This window comes from Uloborus diversus, chromosome 2 (genome assembly GCF_026930045.1).
Source record: "Uloborus diversus isolate 005 chromosome 2, Udiv.v.3.1, whole genome shotgun sequence".
Classification (NCBI taxonomy): Eukaryota; Metazoa; Arthropoda; class Arachnida; order Araneae; family Uloboridae; genus Uloborus; species Uloborus diversus.
In genome coordinates, this window is record NC_072732.1 from 77828225 (window position 1) to 77850118 (window position 21894).

Below are 21894 nucleotides of genomic sequence, written 5' to 3' on the forward strand. Positions count from 1 at the left end.
CAGCCATTTTTGCTATGTGTACCCCTCTATTACTCCCCACGTGGTGATAAGGGGATAGGGAGAGGGTTAAGGGATTTTAAAGCGATAAGAAATATTTTCTCTCTTTCAGCTCACTGATAGGGATAAATAATCCCCACGACTTTTCCCTAACTACTTTGTAGGGAAATCACTGAAGTGTGATGATACCTTACTTGATTTTACCTCTCAATCATTTAGATGGCGAAACGGGGGAGATGGCGAAAAGGTGGAGACGGGAAAAAATTCGCACAAACCAAGTTTGAGCGAATGAGTGTATGAGAAAATGATCATTTCCATATTAGCGATCGGTTACATAAAAATTTACTTTCTAAGAAAGAAATGAAGATTTTTAGCAATAAGCAACGTTTAATGTTTTTAAGTAATTAAAAATTCAAATTTATAATTCTTTTAATTTTGAGATTTTTAACCACTTTCCTCGATACTTTTTTTTAATGGAAAAGTGAAAATACTTGTAAATTCTTTAGAGGTATTATTGCTTTTAAACGAATAAAATACGCTTGTAGAAGTATTTATGTGGTAGTCAGGGATATTTTTTAATGCCTCTACAAGCGTAGTTTCCTTTTTGAAAATCGGAAATACGCCTCAAATATTAATTAAAGCAAATTTTCACACTTATTATTTAACATAAAAATACCATTGAGGGAAAAAAAGGCAATTAAAAAATCTTACAGTATTGCATTTTGAAGTTCTTAAGTACAAAATATAAAACATTCAAAATGATAAATTATCATTTTAAGGAAATTGTATTTGAAAACCTTAAATATTTTGAGAATTATGTTTGCATTTTCTCAATTAGGAAATTCAAAAAGAAGTCTGTAATGTATTATGCACTGATTACCGATGGTCCACAGGAGGCTGGAGTACCTGTAAGCTTTCTGAAGCTGAGTCAGTTTGTGGCAACGGAACCAGATACAGAACAGTGAAGTAAGATTTTTTTTTTTTTTTCATTAAACGTTTAATTTAATATGTGTTTGTTAAAACCAAGGTTGCGTCCAATTAGCAACCGGTAGCTCACCGGTTAAGATAATGACGTCAAATTATGACGTCACCTCCAATGCTTTCGCTGTGCTTTCGCATTAGCCGACGTCACTAGCTGTCACGTGACGATTAACGGGTCGCTACTGGATGAGCTCGTCGAATGTAAGTCAAGAGTAGAGTATTAATAAGGTTTGACTGCTTTTGCTGACCCACCGAGCCACCGATATGACAGTTTATGCTAAGGCTCCAAATTCTTTTGTCGATGCGGTCCACTTCTTAGAAACCAAGGTCAGTATCGCATCACTTCACCACCAGCTATTGGGTTAAACAACTTTTTTTTTTTCTCTATTTTATTATCGGTATTGTGTTTTTTTCCAAATTGGTAACAGTAATTTTAACCTCTTGTTATTTTATTAATTACTTAAAATTAATATGGAAAGGTTCCTAATCAAAGGCTCTAAAATCTGTCAAAAAAAAAATAATAATAATTGCACTCTACAGGGCTCGAATTCTTTTATTTCAGAACTTGCATTAAGAAGCAAGATGAAAAGTACTAGTAGTTGTTGAATTACTGCTTCAAATCCTCATAAATTTGACTGATATGAGTGTTCTTGGTGCTTTCCAACGCAATCAGCAAATGCAGAGAATTCAATATTAATAATCTTCTTTGAAGGCAATTGCACCTAAAATGTTCTTCGCCAAAAATAACTGTAGTAAATTGGGTTGTTTCCCATTTTTCAAAAATATTTTTTCTGACGAGGTTTGGTCGAAAACATGGGGTGAGTTACAATTTTTTTTAATTTTAACTTATTTTCTTTCTCAAAAAAATAATCTAAAAAGGCGTTCAGCTGTTGTTTTCATTTTCGCTGCTGACGCCGCAAATGAGCAAACCACGCGCTCCGATTCAAGATGACTTTCCTCACTTGTGACGTCACACGATGAAACATTGTGTTTTTAAAATCAGACATTTTAAAAAAGTAATTCAAGATTAAATATTGGGGAAATGATAGTATTTTCTGGCTCCATGTTGTTGTTTTTTTTAATCAGTTTTTGTGACTAAAAGTAGTACATTTGACTGAATTAAACGCCCCATCCTAACACTGTATGAAACGTTCCCGTTGTTACAGCAACAGGCACATGAAGAGAACAACTCAACTCTTCCTTTTATTCACAGAATTAAAACTGAACGAAAAAAATGTCTTAGTATTAAATTGTACAATACTCTTCTTTTTTTTTTTTTTTTTTTTTTAATGTTTTGAATACTATAACAATACTATAATCGTAGAAACGATTATGTCGAAAGGTTTTTCCACTTGTTTAAAGGTTTTTTAGATAAAATTTAAGTTATTCCAAAATCTTTTCATTACTATTTCAACAGTTATTCCATAAAATATTGCCTCATCCTCCATTTCCGTGAGTTTTATGTGAAGACGTACTAGTACATCTAATAACTATAAAATGCTCTTTAAAGCAGCTCCATTTTTCGCTGCACTAATGTTTTCGCAAGGACCATATATGGGACCTCTTACTCAATTGCAAAAGTCCCAACAGACATGAAAATGGCAAATAATTTCACCCGCAAGCACATGGAAATGAACTTCGGGCGACTTCCTAGCTTCCTTAATAGTTCTTGCGCGCTTGCTTGCAAAATAAACGGTCAGCACCATCAACTTACTGTTAAAATGGAAATGGGCTTTAATAGCCCCTTTGAACGTTGCCAGAGCACTGTTAGGGCTCGAAAACGGCCCGCTTTTGGCTTAAACCCACAATAAATTAAACCTCTTAAGACGGAGAATGTCTGCCTGTTGTCGGCGTAATTGCAATTTGGGTACGTTTAAAGAAAGTAATGAAAGTTCTTCATTCGAGATTGCACTGGAGTTGTGCAAATGCTTTTTTTTTTTTTTTTTTTTCTTTTTTTTTCAATTTTAGAAAATCTATATAAGTATTTTTTAAACAATTTTAAAGTGAATTAAAAATGAAGATGTTAGTGTACAGAAAAATATAATAAATTTATCATCCATCTGAAATGATTTTTCACGACAACGAAAAGAAGATGCAAGGTGAGAAATTTAAGCTACATCGCTTTGAAAATAGGTTTTTTTCATTTCAACAATTTTGATAGCCACTTTGGATGAATATATCTATTAAAAAATCAATATTTATGCTTGGCAAACACATTAAAATATATATATTTACAATGGAATTACTAAATACGAGCTTTTGGATTATTTTGGTTTAGACTTTAGGACAATAAAATCCAGGAAAAAAATTATCCACTGAGTTTTGTCAAGTCTTTATATTCGTACTACGCAAAAGTAAATAAACTCAAACTCCCAAAAATACTAAAACGTATTAACAACCAAAAGTACTTAAAGTTTTTAAAATATTAGGCTTATACTGCCGTGCTAAGCACAGATGTGGTATCTGCAGCAGAGCTCAAAATGAGAAATTGATGATTAAAGTTTTACAACTCGTTTCTTTGATTTATGACTTAATTAAATGCTCAACTTGCGGTAGTTGTTTCGTAAATAACTTATCTAAAAACTGTAAGAGAGTCTTTTTGTAAAAATCTTAATTTAAAATTAATAAATGTAGTTACGACAAATTTTCTTTTCAAAACCTTTTCATATACTAAGCTATTTTCACCGTAAGTGACAATTACTAGGCATTTTTAGGGGTATCTGCACAGATACGACAAAAATAGCTTAGTCAAACGTGCTCAATGTATCAATAAATAATATTGAAAACATCTGCTTTCTTTGTACTTAGCTGTTTCGCTTTAATATGTTAAAACAAATCTAACAGAATTTACCTTCTGAAAGATACCATTTTCAAAACTCCGGACAGTTAAAACTGTAATCCATAACAATTTTCTGTTTTTTATATTCAAAGAATGTTTTTCTTTTTATAATGTTTTATTTTCTAGATTCATTTTTACCGAGCAAGAAGATAATTTTGACAGCAGACGATACTTAAATAAAAATATTACTGGCCGTAAAATGAAATGCGGTTTTTTTTTTTTTTTTTTTTTTCATGAAAGAATTAGATATGAATATTTTACATGCATTTCATTTTTAGAACTAGCCTTTTAAATAAACATTTAAATAGAAAAAGCTGAATATTTACTTTAACAATTATGCACAGTTGTATTAGTTTTTATTATCAACCTGTATCAACTATTTAATGATAAACTAATTTTAGTATTCTGTTACAATAAACTGCTACGTCATTAAATATGCTGCTTTACTAAGGTATAAAAGTCGTATCTACAAATTACTAAGAAAAAAAGTGGTAACTGCGCAGATACCACTTTAAAGGCTTAGTATTTGTCATTTACGTTCAAATTGCCTTAGCAAACTAAGCAAATTTGCAGTTACGACTTTTTTCTTAAAGCTTTTTTTAATATTTCGCGTTCACAAATCGCCAAAAAAACTTGAGATTTAGGTAAATTAAATTACTAACAACCACCTGGTCACAATAACTCAATTTTGATAAAATGTGCAGATACCACATCTGTGCTTAGCACGGCAGTATAGTGTAATAAAATTTTCAGCAACCTTAGCTTGAACAATGCAATTCGTTACGACAGACAGAATTTCGAGCTCATTTTTTTCATCCTTATCTGAAAAAAAACCATCGAAAAACAAAACTATTTTGATAGGAAAAAATACTGATCTTTCGAATGATCTCAACGGAAGGAAGATGCAAGGTTACAAACTTGAGCTACAGCGGTTTGATTTACAGACGGATCTCGATTTTCGCGAGGGACGCGTTCCGAGACCCCTCGCGCAAGTCGAAATTTCTCGTTGTGGAACAACGTATGTTTAGAAATTTTTCATAAGCATACCCAAATATTTCAGACATGTGTTAAATCCCCTCAAATTGTTTCAAATCATTTCTTAACTATACAGGGTGTTCCGTTTTAACCTGCAAGATCTTTATTTTCGCAACCGTTAGTCCTAGATGTATACTTTGAATTTCAAAAATGTTCAAAATCAGATGAAGGGTTAAGATATTGAAAGTTTGAAGCAAAAATAAAAATGAGTCAAAAAAGACAAAATTTAACTTTTTATACGGGCCCCAGGTCCATTAACTTATGTTTAGGGAAATCATCTCCATTGAAAAATAATTCCAACACAAAAAGTTTGAAATTAGTACGATCAATATTCACCGAGATATGAACCGCAGCGTTTTGTGACTTACACCACTTTTCAGTCGCCGTCAATGACACCTTTTGGGGGGAAATATAGTGGTTAACAAATGTTTTAAATTACATGTGTGCATAGAGTGTTATTTTTCTAATTATTTGAGGCTTTGTCGTAGGTTTTTGCGTACCATATGGCATAACATTTGCATAAATTTTTGAATAGCAATGAAAAATATAAATACCTTGTTTTTCTTACTTTGACGACCTGTCATTCTTCTGAAAGAGCGATAAGTCCCAATCTCATCTTCTGTATGGCCCCTTAAAACTTTAAACTGGAATATCTCCTTGAGTTTTGGTCGCACAAATGTCAAGTTTTTTGTGTTGACAATAGTTTTCAATGGAGATTATTTCTCTAAATATTAGTTAGAGGACCTAGGGCCCGTATAAAAAGTTAAGTTTCGTATTTTTTTACTCATTTTTATTTTTGCTTCAAACTTTCAATATCTTAACTCTGCATCTGATTTTGAACATTTTTGCAATTGGAAGTATACATCTAGGACTAACGGTTGTGAAAATAAAGGTCTTGCAGGTAAAAATTGAACACCCTGTATATTACCGTATCTTTTATAAGGAACTGACTTTTTACTCTTTTTAAAAAAAACCGTTACTATTTAACATAAATTACAGTTAAACAAAATCAATGATCACTGAAAGACATGAATTAAAACAGTTCGGTACGTACATTAAGTACATTATTGGCATTATAGTAGCAATGAACAGTAGATATCGTAAACTTAATTATATTTTTTTTAATGATGAAGATGATGATTTATGCAGTGAGGGAACACCCCTCTTTCTAGCCTTTTTAAGCCAGAATGAAAGAGCAGTTTCCATTTTCATGATGTTTATTTTGCTCAGACACTACTCTGCGAGCTTCAGCATTAAAACTAAGTTCTGGATACGGATTTCCTTTCCATCTTTAAATTTAATACTTACAATTTAAAATCCTATCTAATTGTCGTGCTAGGACTTTTTAATTGTTCAAGCATTTCGAGAATCTTTACCATTTCATTAATGGTCAGAAACTTTCTCTTTTTCTTTCCACTTTCCTCAACTTTAGGCGAAAAAGCGCACTTTGGGAGCCATTCTATTTTATGAACGTTCATATGTAAAATGAAAAAGAAAAAAAAAACCTTAAGAATCGGAGCGGTTATTTGTATAGACTAAAGCAAAGCGTTGTTTAGACTAATGCAATGTGTGAACTTGCACTTTCAGAGATGCTAAAGGGATGAAAGTCCATTCCCAAAACCAACATTTAGTGTCAACGAAGCCCATTCTAACGCTTCGCCGCTCCTTTCAAAAAATTTCATGTTGCAGGCGATCAATTTGTGTCCGCAATAAAAAATTAATTACTCATGAAAAAGTCGCGTTATAGCCATTTCGCGTAAAGCCCTGATTTAGTAGAAGCGAATCGCCGATCTTCGACGTCGCTCCTAGCCGTGACGCTGAAATCAAAGTCAAGTTGATTCCAGCGTGGCCATTCCCGACGTCGATTTAGCTCGGGCGCGCATGCACAGAAGAATCAAGTTTCCGACTCGGCGAGGAGCGACGCCAACGATCGGTGTGTTCGCTCCTAGGAAACCAATGCATAAGTCGGATCGCGTTGTAGCGGGATCTGACTGTATTTTTCGCTTGAACGATTTTAATAACCACTTTGGATGACAATATTTTTAGAAAATAGATATTTAAGCTCTGAAACTGGAACCCATTGAAAACAAGTATTTTGACAATAGAATCCCGAAATACGAGCCTGTGAATTATTTTTGTTCAAATTTTTTAACCACCTAAAACCCAGAAAAAAAAATTCCCATCTCGCTTTTTTACGAGTTTACACGCGTGCTACACAAAATTTAAAGCGCACAAACTCACAAAGATACTTAAACGTATTATTAGCTAAACGCACTTTAAGCTCCTAAAAGTTCAGGCTTCCAGTGAGATAAAATGTTCTGCAATCTTATCCTAAAATCGCACTTTGTCACAAAAAGCTGATTCGCCATATTAGATCCCTTTTTTAGGAGATCCTAGATCCTCTGGATTTGGATCTCGAAATCTGAAATTTACATAGGTTAGTTTCTACGGCTCTCTACACCTCTACAAAATTGTATTCCATTCGGAGATTTTCGAGCAGGGACGGTTTGAAAAATTAGATCAGTTGACGTGGAATGACTCATATAGTGTTTCCCGTTTAATATCCCTGGTTGAGATTCAAAAGCTAACTGTGTTTGAAGTTTAGCACTTCATTTTGACAATTCATGACATGATGTGTGGGTCGCTGTTAATCAATTTTAGACTTAGGGTTTTTTTTTTTTTTTTTTTTTTTTTTTTTTGGAGCAATCACGATTGTTTACTGCTTTTAGTTGACTGTTTTGATGTCCTATCATTTTATTTTCCCACCGCCACCCTCCGCACCATCACCGTCGACCGGCTCCTCACGGTGCTGCTCCTATAGCGAAAACCGTCTCCAGGTTGCATCCATGTCCTACATACACAACTACACACGCACGCATATACATATACACACAAACACATACACCTACATACACAAACATACACATAAAATGACATACAGACACCTACACATGCACACACACACAAACACATACACACATACACATTAGGGTGGAACGAAAAAAACAAAGTTTTTATTTTCAAATTGTAATAGTGCAGAAAAGTTGCGATTGGTGAAGAGTTACAAAACAAAACAAAAAATTTTAAAATCGGATAATATCTTCCGATCCCGCAACGAGCCTAAAAATGTGAAAAAATGGAAAATTTCATGTGTTTTTAGCGATTTTTTAAAAACTTTGCTCCAACGTTTCTTTTTAATACTCTAAGACGGAAAAGTTACGATTGCTGAAGCCTTCAGAAATTTAAAAAAACATATTGAAATCAAATAATACCTTCTGATCCAGGAACAAGCATGAAAAGTAAAAAAAAGGAGAATTTCATCTTTTCTTATAGTGATTAAAAATTAAATTGTTCTTCTTGCTTTTTTCCCCGGTGTTACATGGAAAAGCCTTTTAAAAAACCCTATATTACACATAAACATTAATTTATCTCATGACTTTTGAGGTATCTTCTAAACATGCAAAACTACCATTCTTTACAACAATGAAACATTTTCAAATAATAGAAAGTCATAAAATATTTACCAAATTTACAATCCAGTATACAAGTCTTATTGTTTTAAGTGTTACTTGTTAAAGCTAATTTATAATCAGATTTTTTGGAAAATTCGGGCATAATTGACCTAGATTTCAATGTTGCTCTTATGTAACCATCTCTTGATTTAAATCCACACACTTGGAGTGAAACCTCCGTCACTATCTTCACACATCTTTCGCCAGCTTGCGTATGGCAGGGGAATAGTTTTATATCCCAGTCGGGTATAGTGCTTGTTGCAATAAGATTTTCAATGTCTTTGTTAGGAACTTTTCGAAGAAAAGGTGGAGAAGATAACTTTGTCGTGTTCCAATTAATAATCTCTGTGTAATATTCTGCTTCGAAATTTAGAGATGGAATGACAAAGTTTCTAATGCTTTTGCCTTTAGAAACAGACTCCCTGGCTTTTAAGACGTTTTTAAACGCTAGTTCTCTTATGTGCCTCCTTTCATCAAACACCATTGCCATTAATAAGTTTTCGGGATGCGAAAAGAAAGAGTTTCTTTCAATGACAGGGTGAACAACTTGTATGAAATTGTCAGGTAAGTATCGACAGGTTTGAATTGTTCTGTAAACATGAATGGCACCGTCTGTGAAATTTTTGCGGTTCTTTATTTCAAACCAGACCGGCAGTAACATCTCAAAATAAAAGTCACTTTGTATTTTAAGTCACCTGATGGGATCGATACACTTACGTACAGTCTAAGGACTCTATTTGCACAAGTGAGACATCTGGAATGTGAGAGTGGGCCGGGGGTCACGATTTGACAAATCATTTGGGCAATAGCCATCCTTTATTGCCTGAGATACATCTAAAAGATATCTTTTATCCTTGCTCAAGCACTTTCTGTTTACATCTGGAATTGTACAGTCAATTGCTTGAAAATCTATTACTGGCAGTTTTTCGCAACCTCTGAGTTGTTCTCCTATTGGTCCAGAAAACGAATTTGAGCCAGTTGTTCGTTCCACCATCCAAATACCGAAAAAGATGGCGGAAAGGCAATTCAATGAAATGTAATAAACAAATAGCCCATTGCAATGGTCGTCCAATATAAATTTCAAATTGACGATTCGCGCCACTTTCCCACCCAGTATTGGTTTTAGTACCATCGCAACCTACGATGGCTAAATCATCCAGTGAAATTCTTTGTTCATTTAGATATGAAACAATGCTATTCACTATGTCTTTGGCTGATCCAGAGTTTGGAGACACGTGGCCAATATAAACGGAATCAGATTCTTTGATAATAGAATAATGCTCTTCTTTCACTGTTCGCCGAAATTGCTTTGATTGAATCAAAAATATATATAAAGTATCATCCTTTCTTCCGTCAAAATAAATACCACAAACGGAGTCTTGTTTAATGCCACTTTGCAAATCTTTTCTATTTTGGCTCTTTTCTCTCCTAATTTTTTGTAATTAATCGTTAAACTAAAATTTAAAAAAAAATCTGAAAAAGGGCTTAAAGTTTACATTTTTTCAAACATGTAGGTTCGTTGCGCGATTGGAAGATATTGTTTTATTTCAAAAAGATATTTTTTTTTGTTTTGAAGTCTTCACTAAACGTAACTTTTCCGTTCTGTAGCCTGAAAAAGTACATTGAACCAAAAATGTTAAAAATTCGGGAAAAAACCTGAAATTCTCAACTTTTTTGATTTTTTAGGCTTGTTTCTGGATCAGAAGGTATTATTCGATTTCAATTTTTTTTTTCTGAAGGCTTTACCAATCGTAACTTTTCCGTCTTAGAGCCTTAAAAAGAAACATTAAAACAAAATTTTTGAAAAATCATTAAGAAAACACGAAATTTTCCATTTTTTCAAATATTCAGGCTCGTTGCGGAATCGGAAGATATTATCCGATTTTTAAAATTTTTGTTTTGTTTTGTAAGTCTTCACCAATCGCAACTTTTCCGCACTATTACGATTCGAAAATAAAAACTTTGTTTTTTTCGTTCCACCCTAATACACATACAAACAACTACCCACACATTCATGCCTGCACACAAACACATATGTTTACATACACATACCCCCCCCCCACATACACACACATTCATACACACACGTACACATACCCCTTCACACAACACATATACCCCCCCCCCCCACACACAAACACACACCCCTACATACACACACTCGTGATTGCGAAAAACATAATTTGAATTCAAGATGGCAAAATTCAAATTTTTTTTTTTTTTTTTTTTTTTTTTTTTTTTTTTTGAGCAATTTGAGGTATATTGTGATACTTTTACTACTAATGAAAGTTTGAATTGCTTTCTATCAGGTGCCTGGAAAAGCGGAGCGAGAGCACAGTGGATGACTCCCGATGTGACCCTCTGGAAAGGCCAGCTTCTTATTCACACTGCAGAATCCATTGTCCGGGAGAATGCGTGGTTTCGCCTTGGACTGTGACGAAAAAGTGCTCAGAAGTAAGAGCACGTTTTATGTTAGTAAATTTTGAAAGAAGTTAAAATTCAGCTTCTATAAAAAAAAAAAATGATGAGTATCTCAGAACAAAAACAGTGTCATAATTTTTGTCAAAAAATGTACGTTATAACAAAACTACAACCATGAAGCCCAATCTACTATAGAATCTCTTCTCTTTTATACTGTACATCAGGGGCGGACTGGCCAGGTCGGCTAGTCGGGGATCCCCGACTGGGCCAACCGCCGAGTGGGCCACTTTAAGCAATTTTTTATTGAACTTAATACATTTAATTCACATCTAACATTTTTTAAAGCGTAATAATAGAAAAAAAAATGAAATTTGTTCACTCTATAGGAAAAAAGTGTTTGGAAGTAGGTTTATTTTTTTTCCCATCCTTAGCCCCAGGGGCCAAAGTAAATAGCCGAAGTCCACAGGTGCGAATGCTTTCCTACATTGAAGAAACGGGAGGGGGCCAGAGAAATTAGGGTCCGACGCAGCCTGAAAAAGGGCCCGGGACGAAAAAAGAGCTTTCAAAATCTTATATTAATACGTCTATTGACAGCAATTGGCCTGCACCACTAGACAAAGCGGCCCCGGTCCTGCTGTAAATATGTGGGCCATGTTTTGGGGTGTTAATACATGAGCAGCGGCATGCACAAGGTTGGGGACTATGATGCAGGAACGAGTTAAGTCCAAACTTTTTCTTTTTTAAAAATTCACTTTTGCGTGTGGAGAATTGGTTGTTCCGATTGATGCAACAACGGGTCACAAACGTAAGATTAGACCTCTGCTTTCTAGTAAATAATGTGTGAAAGATATTAGCCTTTCGATCGGACACAAATGTTATTTATTGGTCTTACCAAAAATGAGTGAGTCTGGACTTACCGGGTTCTTGGTTTTTGCATCAAGGCCCAAGAAGGAAATTGTGTATAACAGATTTAAGGTGGTCCGGGACACATTTTGAAAGAAAATGGTATTAAACAATTTAGAGTATTGAAATTTTTTGCACTGATTCACCATCAGTTTGATTCACAAAATCATAGCATAAATATTTTTAAAAATATTTAAATTTAGTTATTGTTTTCTAAAAAAATGGGGTTGCTTTAAATTGCAAAAACTCAAAATATTCTTGGTCAATTTTCAATTTTTTTTCAAAAAACTATGCACAAATATCTAAGTTTTAATTTTTATTCGACGATTTAAAAAATATTAATTCAATAAAAATAGAAAATTTTTCAAGAAAAATTTCGAAAAATTCAAAGATACTTCAAAAAAATATTATCTTTTTTTTTTTTTTAAGTAACGGTTTTTTTCACATTCACCGTATAAAAATCAAAGTAAACTGTTTGAAAAAGATATGCTCCAAATTTTTTTGCTTTATCTTTATCAGTTCTTGACTTATAAGAGTTTGAATGCCAAAAATGGGGAAAAATTGCATCATGGAGAGAAACGCGTTTGAAGTTTTAAAGTTAAATATATGTATCGGTTAAAAGAATTCAACAAAAATAATTATATATTTCGTTCTAATTAAGATAGAAACAAGATTCAAACGTCTTTTTAAGCAGAAAAAGACGGAAAAGTTTTTTTAAATGATAAAAAAAAAATGCAAAATTTGACACATTTTGTTTCCCGGGCCCCTTAAATATCGAAAAATTGCCAGACAAAGTCTTCGAACCTTAGGCATTCCGTTAAAGTCACTAAAGATAGCTTAGAATTTCACTTATAGAAATTTTCAGGGGAGAGCTTCGTCACATTTTTATTTGCACTATAGCCAAAAATTGATTTCAGTTTCAGAAAAAAAATGCCCAGAGAGAACTAGTGTTTCCTCCAGACCAAAGAGGGGCAGTGCGCTTTCAGATAAAAGGGATAAAAGGGTAGAGAAGTTTTGTTGAATAAAAAAGATGCTTCTTTTACTTTTTGGTATACTAGGTACATACAAAGTTCAAGTGCTTTCAATAGTAATTATTTTTAAAATATTAAAAAGCTTTTTGATGTTTAGTTTTAAAGGTAATGCAAAAAAAAAAATAAAAAAAACATTCAGATATATTCTAATCAGATTCTTGTGAATAAATAATTGAAACGAAAGAATGACGCTTCAAGGACAGGGGCCGAAAGTTAGCTTAAATGCGGAAGGGCACGGTGCCCTTCTAAAAATTCTTGGGGGGAAACCTTTCTCTTTACCTTTCAATGTTTCCAAACATATTATAAGATTATATTTTTAAAATTTCAGTGTCGGAAAATTTCGAAGGAGTCGCCAGATTCCCTATAGTAACGAAATGTAGTTTAAAATTGGGTCAAGTATACTTCAGTTTTTAAATTCTTCCAAATAAGATCACTGACCCTCTTATTTTCTCAAACGTGACCAAAGTTAGTTTTGCGTTTTTTAATAGTTCAAACTATAAACGTTTTTGTAGAGAGCTCCCTATGCTGTTCCATAAAATTACATTAATTTTATTAAGGGTGGCCTAAAATTGCATTTCTAAAACTTCCCATTTCGGAGAATTTCTGGGAAGAACCCCCGACATTCTATTGTAAACAAAGATTGACTAAAATGGATTTCAATTTTGAAAAAATATAGAAAAGTTACGAAAACAAAATTGTGAGGGAACCCCTTGTTTTCTCTCTCCTTGAACGCTACCGAAAATTGTAAAATTGTGTTTTTTGACATCAACTTTGAAATTATCGCTTGGAAGGGAACTAGAACCCTGTGTCCCGATTCTTTTCTTAGGCCTATATAGAACAACCAATTTCAAAAAAAATTCCGGGGGGATTTACCTGTTTCCTCATCTCTTTCCTCGTGTCCTTCCTATGTTGTCAGTATAGAAGCCTAAAGATGTGCCTTTTCAGGCTTATAACCATAAGTATCTTTTCAAGGCACATAAAAAATGTGTCAGTGTTAGCTATATTTTACGTTTCATAATTTTCTATTTTAGAACTTTAAATCTTGATTTCGGAACTTAAAGAAAAATAGGAACTAGTGGTAGTTTACTGTCTTTGCTTGACTAATTTACAGAAGTGGGCCAAAATATTCTTTTGCCGACTGGGCCAAAGTTAGCCAGTCCGCCCCTGCTGTACATGCTAATCTGAAAGGCTGAATTCGGGAGAAACTTAATGAAATTAGGGAAAAAAAATCAAGAAATGTTCTAAAATCTTGTAGGAAAAAAATATCGCCTTATACTGAGTTAGAAGCATTAAAAGTTTTGCAATGTAAAACAAGACAACAGTTGGTGCTGTAATGGGCTAAGTATTCTGTACCAAAAACAAGTGTTTGAAATTCAATCAGTGTCACATACAGTCGAGCCCGCTTAATCTAATATCGGATAATAGAATATCCCGCTTAATGTAATAAAATTCCCATGTACTACACCGTTGATGTGTGTTATTTTTATCCCAGATAATGGAATATCCCACTTATTAGAATAATTTTCCCTGGCAAATTGCCTATTCCGTTAAGCGGGCTCGACTGCATTTTAATCAAGAAAAAAATTCCAGCTTTTGTCCATTGGGTTTATAACTAACTATAGTAAAACTAATGCATCAAAAGGCAATAAAAAATGTTATCACAGACATAATCAAATTCAAAGAAGGTGGATTCCACGGTAACGGAAGGACGGTTTTTACAAAAAAATCGATGGATTTCTGTCTGTAAGTATATCAAAATACATATTTTTTTCAAAAATTGATACATAGACTTTTATACACATGATAGTAAGTCGCTAAAAAGGCCAAAACCAAGGATTTTTCGTTTTAAACTGTTTTTAAAAATCAAATTTAAAAAACTTTAACGGAAGCACATTTTTGCGACATGATTTTCTCGCTATCATGTTCTCCCCAAAAGTTTAGCTAAACTATAAAAAAGAAAATTCTATAAAAATGGGAGAACATGCAGGAGTGTTCAGGCATTTCAATTCCACCTTTAGTTTTAAAAAATAATTATTTTAAGCATATAAATTATGCATTTGTAAAGGTAACGGAAGGACAAAAAGTCCAAGGCAATTAAACTTGGTAAATTTCAACTAATAAGCATTTATTCAGTTAATACAACAGTCTGAAACAATGATACGTAATACCCGATCCATCTGTTACAATTCTGAATTCTTTAAATGCTCAATAATTTTATCAGAATCCAAAGAACATTTATCTTCTTTCTCAGGAAATAAAAAGATCATTCCTACATTATTATGCATTCTCAAACAAGCTATTCCTACTCCTTTATCTTCTACATACAATGCCTGTTCAATAATGCTCTTTGTTAATTTCTTTCCCTTCCATCCAACTAACAAAACTTGTCCGAACGTTAATGAATCATTTTTTATATTTGTTATGATTTGGTGTTTTTGATTCAGCTGTATTTTCATTTTCAACATTATTTATAACTGTCTTCAGTCTATTGACTTTGAAGTGAGATCTCCTTAGATTTGTTGAAGTAGATTTGTTAAAGTACTTACTATATTCAGTGAAATAACTTGTTACAGGGTTAAATAGTGCATATTTTGTGTGTCAGGATGAGAATGAATATTACTCCATCTTTGTGAAAGTTGATCTTTGAATGTACTGATCTCCTTGTAGTACGTTTAACAGTTAAACTAGTGCTCTCAACAGTCATTTCCTGTGACTTGTAGCAACAAATCTGAAAGCGATTTCAATACTCTATTGTTCCAATATAAATTTCAAGTTTGTAAGCAAATGTTTCTGCTTGAATTGGCATGTCATATCACAAACATGTCATACCAAAATGATTTTCACATGTTTAGGAATTTTTAAGTGTAGTTTTCATGATTTTCATATCATACAATAGAAGAAATAAAATCACAAAACATGTTTTTAAAAATTTAAATAAAAGTTTATTTTTTAAATAAAAGCACTTATAATTTTTGTTCAAATATTGCTCATACATGTTTGAAATGTGACTACTAACTTTAAACAATAGTTTGTTTTCTACTAGTATTCTTAAATATTACCCTGTATCAGCTTATCGATAAATGTCCTTCCGTTACCATTAAAAACCATATAAATTAAATATCTATTAAAATTTTAACTATGCCTCCTTGCATAGGCGGCTGGTGCCCCAAACAAATGGGGGGTCAAGGGGGTGCAGAGGCGGCAGGTTTAGATGGCGACACACCCTTTACCTTTTTTTCTTCAAAAATTAGGCAATTGAATTTTTACGTCATTACTAATGAATTGACCTTCTTCCCAAAATTCGAGAAACGGACTCAAAAAGTGGAATTAGATGGCCGCAGAAGATTTCCTCCTACAAAATCAAAATTTCATTTTAATTTTTACGAAACAATAACATGAAAAAAGCAAAAACAAGCACTTAATAAGTCAGTTGTTTCTTTCAACACGTGAACAGATCATCACAATCATTTCTCATTCGACACTTAGTTTTAAATTTAGAAGAGTGGAATGGCAAAGTCCCTTTGCTGTTGAAAGTGAGAGGGCATTTGCCCCCTCGTACGAGCCGCCTATGCCTCCTTGACAGGGGACAAAATTCTGCTTTGCATAAAAAACATTAATTACTATACACCATAGGTACTTGGTGAACTAATTGAGATGTAGTATTTCGGTAACGAAAGGACATCATATTGTCACCTCAGTAATTGACCTATTTCATGGTTGAAATAAAAGAAATTTGAAATTACTTACCAAAACGTTTAACGAGACATTCAAAAGCTAAAAGTTAACCTAAATTTTATTTGCTGATAATAAGTTTATTCCAATTACAGTATGTAACAAAACAGAGATTTTTTGCTCTGTTAAAACAAAAAGAGAAAAATTGATTTTGCGCTTGATTTTCTGAAAGTCATTAAACTATTTCGGAAAAACAGGTTAAGATTAATTTCTTTCTGGTGTATGGCAAGTGGCAGAATATTAATTTTTAAAATTCAAATGACATGTCTCCTTTTTCCTGGAATTCACCAGAAATTAATTAACATTAGCCTTGCATTAAGAAAATTTGACCTTTCATAGCACACTTTAATTCCTAGTAACATGTAATTTCTTTTCGCGTCAAAACCGATTATTCCGTTTTTGCTTTCTTTACAGCCATGTTCCGCAAATTATTTCCAAGAGTCAAATCGAAAAATTCTTCGCTTTCCAAATTCAACAGTGGACACCTGCCCAGAACTAACATCTAAAAAGTCATGCATTCTGAATAAGACCTGTCATGAGCACTCTTGGATTCTTGGACCTTGGGGTTCCTGTATTTTACCAACGGGCGCTTACTGTGGCGAAGGGGTTCAAAAGAGGCCTCTTGTTTGTCTAAGAAGTGACGGAAGACAAGTAGATGGTATACAATGTGAAAAGGTACGCATTTTTACTTCCTTTTTACAAAAAAGGAAGTATTGTATTCGCGAAAAAAATTTCACTCAAATATCGACCTTAATTTCCATTTTACTCACCCCCGAATGAATTATGAGTTTTTTTTTTTTTCGACTCAACCACACGTGGATAAGTGCCTAAGAACGTATAGACACGCGAAATATCCATTTTGACGATTCTCGAGTTAATTACGAGTTTTCTCGTGACGTCTGTATGTGCGGATGTGCGTATGTATGTCGCATAACTCAAAAACGGTAAGTCCTAGAAAGTTGAAATTTGGTGCGTAGACTCCTAGTGGGGTCTAGTTGTACACCTCCCCTTTTGGTTGCATTCGGGTGTTTCTAAAAGGGTCTTTTGGATGAGGTGCTATTGATGAGGGAGGATCATTGTTAATTTGGTGTTATTATTTGGCTGCCACTTGGCGATGTATCGCCAGTCTTTTGGTCGCCAAGTTTTGTCGCCAACTTATTGACAAATTTGGCGATTTTTTTTTATTTATTTTTTTTATTTTATTTTATTTTTATTTTTATTTTATTTTTTTTTTTTTTTTTTTTTTTTTTTTTTTAAATCTGTTTGAGTTTGGCCACTGTTGGTGATATTTAGAGAGTAAACTATTGAATCACATTAAAATTTCCAGTAATGGGGAAATGACATTAAATTGGAGTAAAAGGAAGTCATGTGATGCACACATCAGAGCCTTTTATATTGCATTGCCAACTAGAAGCTGGATAATTAAAAACATACTGTGTAAGAGAGCTTTCATGTTTGTTAGTTAAAATTTTTCGTCCCGTAAGTTATAAAATTTGGTGCTTTTTTACTAGAGTGAATTTTTCTTTGATGAATGCTATGTAAAATTGGCTCCAACGCATTTTTTAAATTGTTATACTATCCTTCAGCATTGGCAAACAAGGCACAAAGACTTAAATTCGATACTCACCCTTCCCCTCAACTTCGCAAAAAAAAAAAAAAAAAAAAAAAATTGTCCCTTAATTTACATCTAAACTTGTTTGCTTCCCAGAAAACGTTTCTCTAAGTAAAATTATTTCTATTTTTCCTCTTTTAAATGTATGTTAGCATAAACAATGACTTTAAAGGTAAGGGTTCGTTCATAAACCAAGCTGATGCTGCGAAAAGAACTTAAAACAAAAAAAAGCAGTAAGAGTTTGGTGAAAAAGTAAACCCTACTGGAGTGCTTAGAGTTAAGGCACTAATAAAAGATCACATCAATGTAATTTGCAGAAGTTTGCTTAAAAAGTCTACAATAAGCACGACGTAAAGCATAGACCGACAGCACGGCTACGACATTCAGAGTCTGCAGTTTCGTTTTTGTTACGGAAGCATTAGTCTGGAATAATAAATGAGTCCATAACAAGAACGAAACTGCAGTCTTTGGATATAGAATCCTGGCTGTCGCTCTATGCTTGTAGTTTTGTCTTAGCTCCTGCATGTGGGTGGTAACTTACAGCTTAAACACTTTATATGTTAGTATTCTGCAGGGGTGCAATAGACAAAGGATTCAACTAACTGCAACATTGAGAACATTACATTTTCGCCTATTTTGGTTTTTAAAAAATCTAACAATGTAAGGGGAAGAAATGAACTACGTAGACTTGTGCGTAGAACCTTCTAATTATGTCCTGGGCGTTTTTGTTAGCAATATCAACTTCATTTTTGCATTACTGGATTTTAATTGTTATGTACCGGGTCCAACTAAGTCAGCCACCAGGCGAGTAAAAAAAAAATGCGATACGTATTGGCGACCACTTTGTTTTGGAGCAAGAATCTTTCTGAAGTCATTGTTGCACTGAATTTTCCTATAAACTTTCAGAAAAAAAATTGTCTGGCGTCTACATTTTTTTTTTCCTGGATCATATGAATTCGGTTTCTGTCGGTCTCTGGTATGTATCTAGTATAAATTAATCATATAAATCTCAAACTCTTAACTAAAAAGGAACATTTGGTATAAATATAAATTATTAACAAGGAAAAACGCTTAAACAATGATGCATTTCTTTTGTTTGAGTTTTTTCTCAGATAGCAAATGTTTGCTTATTTCTAGAGTTGACAAGAAATTAAATTCATTTTCAGGGACACAAGTCATTGTCTTTGAAAGAACCTGTATCAAAGCCTTGCTATGTCGATTGTCCGGTAGATTGCGAGTTGAGTGAATGGTCGCCCTGGAATCAAAGCGATTGCAACGCCTGTGGTCTTCATGGTAACTAATGATTTATCCAACTTGTGCCAAAATTGCTTAAAAATAGACTACAAAGGTTAAAAATCTAGTCAATAAATCTTAATTAAAGCTGTTCTATTTATAAACGTAATCGACTATGCAAAATACGTACTACGTACTCATAAAATAATAAATAATTCAATCGTCTAATCTCTAATGTAACGTTATTGTGTGTATAGGGTACTTCTAAATGGTAATGGATTGAATATGATTCAACTGTTATCGGCAGTATTTATACTTCGATGCTTAATAATTTCTTCGATTTTCATAAATTTCAAAATTTAAACATTTTACTGATAAAAGAGAAGATCATATGCTTCGAAACTATATTGTCTGACTCTGATAAGTTGACTTCCGATAGGCTAAAGCTTAAAGGATCCCATTAGTCAAAATGATGATGAGGAAAGCAGCTACTTTTTTTTTTTTTTTTTTTTTGAGCCGGCCCCTCCCGATGCTGCTTCTCTAGCGAAAATCGTCTCCAGGTTGCATCTATATCCTACACACACGCATAAATACAAACACATACACACATACCCACACACTCATGCCTGCACACAGACACAAACACACACGCATACAATACACACACTACATACACACACCTACACACACACACATTCATGCCTGAACACAGACACAAACACACATGCCTATACACACACACACACATTCGTGATTGCGAAAAACATACTATAACGGATTCGGTGCGACTTCCACTTTCTTGAAATGAAGACACAGTTCTTGATAAAAGCACAGGAAATTTATTTACACTATGTACAGGAAAGATCGTCAACAACTGCTAAATTATTCATCAGCAATTAAGCAATTATCACACAACACCGTAAACTCAACGTTTACACACGTATTTACTTCCAAATACGAAAACAACACAGCGAAATGCCTCGCAATAAACAGAGCAAAAATGCTCTCAGTTCGAAATCTCAATCGAAACTCAACTGTTTATCCATCGCTAACGGCTTATATACACCGAAAAGAAATCTCTCAAATATTCCAGAAAATGCTACAACGTTCTACAACTACACTTCCATTGATAAAATCAGTGAATGAAATAAGAAAAAAAAGAATAGGGGGTTGTATACTTTAGCTATATGTTAAGGGGTTGTATATTCATTACGGGAAACTATTTACAGGTTACGTTACTACAATAATTACTATTTACAGGATTTGTAACAATATTTTAAATTCAAAACGTCAAAAAAATCATTTTTCTTTTTTTTAAATTTGAAGGCACTAAAATAATAAAAATTCTTGACGAAGCAATCTAGAATGGAAGTTCCTTTCATGCGCGCATGCTGTGACTGTATAAAACGATTGCGTTGGGAAGAAATAATGATTAAAATATTACCTTTATTTATCACACACGCTGTATGTAATTTCTCTTTTCCAAGTGTAAATCTTTGCTGCTTAACTTTTTTCCAGCCCTGTAAATCGCCAGTGCAAATCCTTTGAAAAAAAAATCTGCGCCGTACCCTACTTCTTACGATTGTTAAACCATACACATACTTATATTCAGTAAATTACCGCCCAGTAACCAGGGCTAAAGAAGAAATACATGTATTTCTGCTTTAGCCCTGGCTAATGGGCGGTAATTTACTGAATATACCTTGCCTCGCGTTCAATCTTCGAGTTGAACCGAACCATTGCTTTGGTCACTCGTCTGGTCTGCTAATTCTATGTTAGCTACCAGTTTGTTTCGCACTCTTGGCTTCCTTAGAGGTTTTCCATCTCCAGCTCAATCACTTTCCTATGCCGGCCTGAAGAGTGCTAATAAGCACGAAACTGCAGTCCTCGGCTGGAAATGACTGAGCTGGCGGTGTATTTCGCATACACATACTTGCTTCTTTAGACGCAACGGTATCATGTTTAACGACATTTGCATACTTTTACTCAGCATTTTTTTTTTCTGTTGCCAAATCAGCTGCATCCAATATTTTCAACAATTAATTTTTTTTTTCATTGCTGTTTCTCTTTGCTTAGGAGTCATGACTCGCCGCCGTCAAGTCATTCAGCCTCCTAGCGACGCAGGCCAACCTTGCCCGGCTGAGATGGTTCAGCGGAAACCTTGTCCATTCAAAGCTTGCTACCGATGGAAGCACTCACAGTGGTCAGATTGTGAACTCGAAGTGAGAATATAAAATATTCACTATTTGTATGAAACAAAGTTTTTTTGAAACTTTTAATGAACTGAATTGCTTTTGTATTATTTTAAGGGAGCACATTGTGGATTTGGAGTGAGACGCCGCTTGGTAGAATGCATTCGATACGATGGTCTTCGTGTCGACAAAATATATTGCTTGTCAATCAACGTGTCATTTTCTTACGGGAATTGGCTGGATCCAGCATGGCTAATCATGGCTCAAGAGGAAAGCGTAAGTTTCATCAAATCAAGTTGCAGAATTGAATTATATCTGACGTGATCAAGTTCAAAATTATGCATTTCTGTTTAAAAATGCCGACTAGTTTGATAATTGCAAAGATGCTAAGTTAAAAATAAAATAT

The 21894-nt window shown here is 33.8% G+C and overlaps 1 protein-coding gene across 3 annotated transcripts in view; it reads left to right on the forward strand.

Moving 5' to 3' along the window:
* Positions 1-21894, forward strand: part of LOC129217118 (thrombospondin type-1 domain-containing protein 7A-like) — an 84790-nt gene that overhangs the window by 21641 nt on the left and 41255 nt on the right. For all 3 annotated transcript variants that reach the window (XM_054851368.1, XM_054851370.1, XM_054851371.1), the window contains exons 3-8: positions 836-963; positions 10674-10818; positions 16866-17126; positions 19230-19356; positions 21373-21518; positions 21606-21764. In XM_054851368.1, the coding sequence (XP_054707343.1) occupies positions 836-963; positions 10674-10818; positions 16866-17126; positions 19230-19356; positions 21373-21518; positions 21606-21764 (966 nt within the window). The remainder of the gene's footprint in view (positions 1-835; positions 964-10673; positions 10819-16865; positions 17127-19229; positions 19357-21372; positions 21519-21605; positions 21765-21894) is intronic.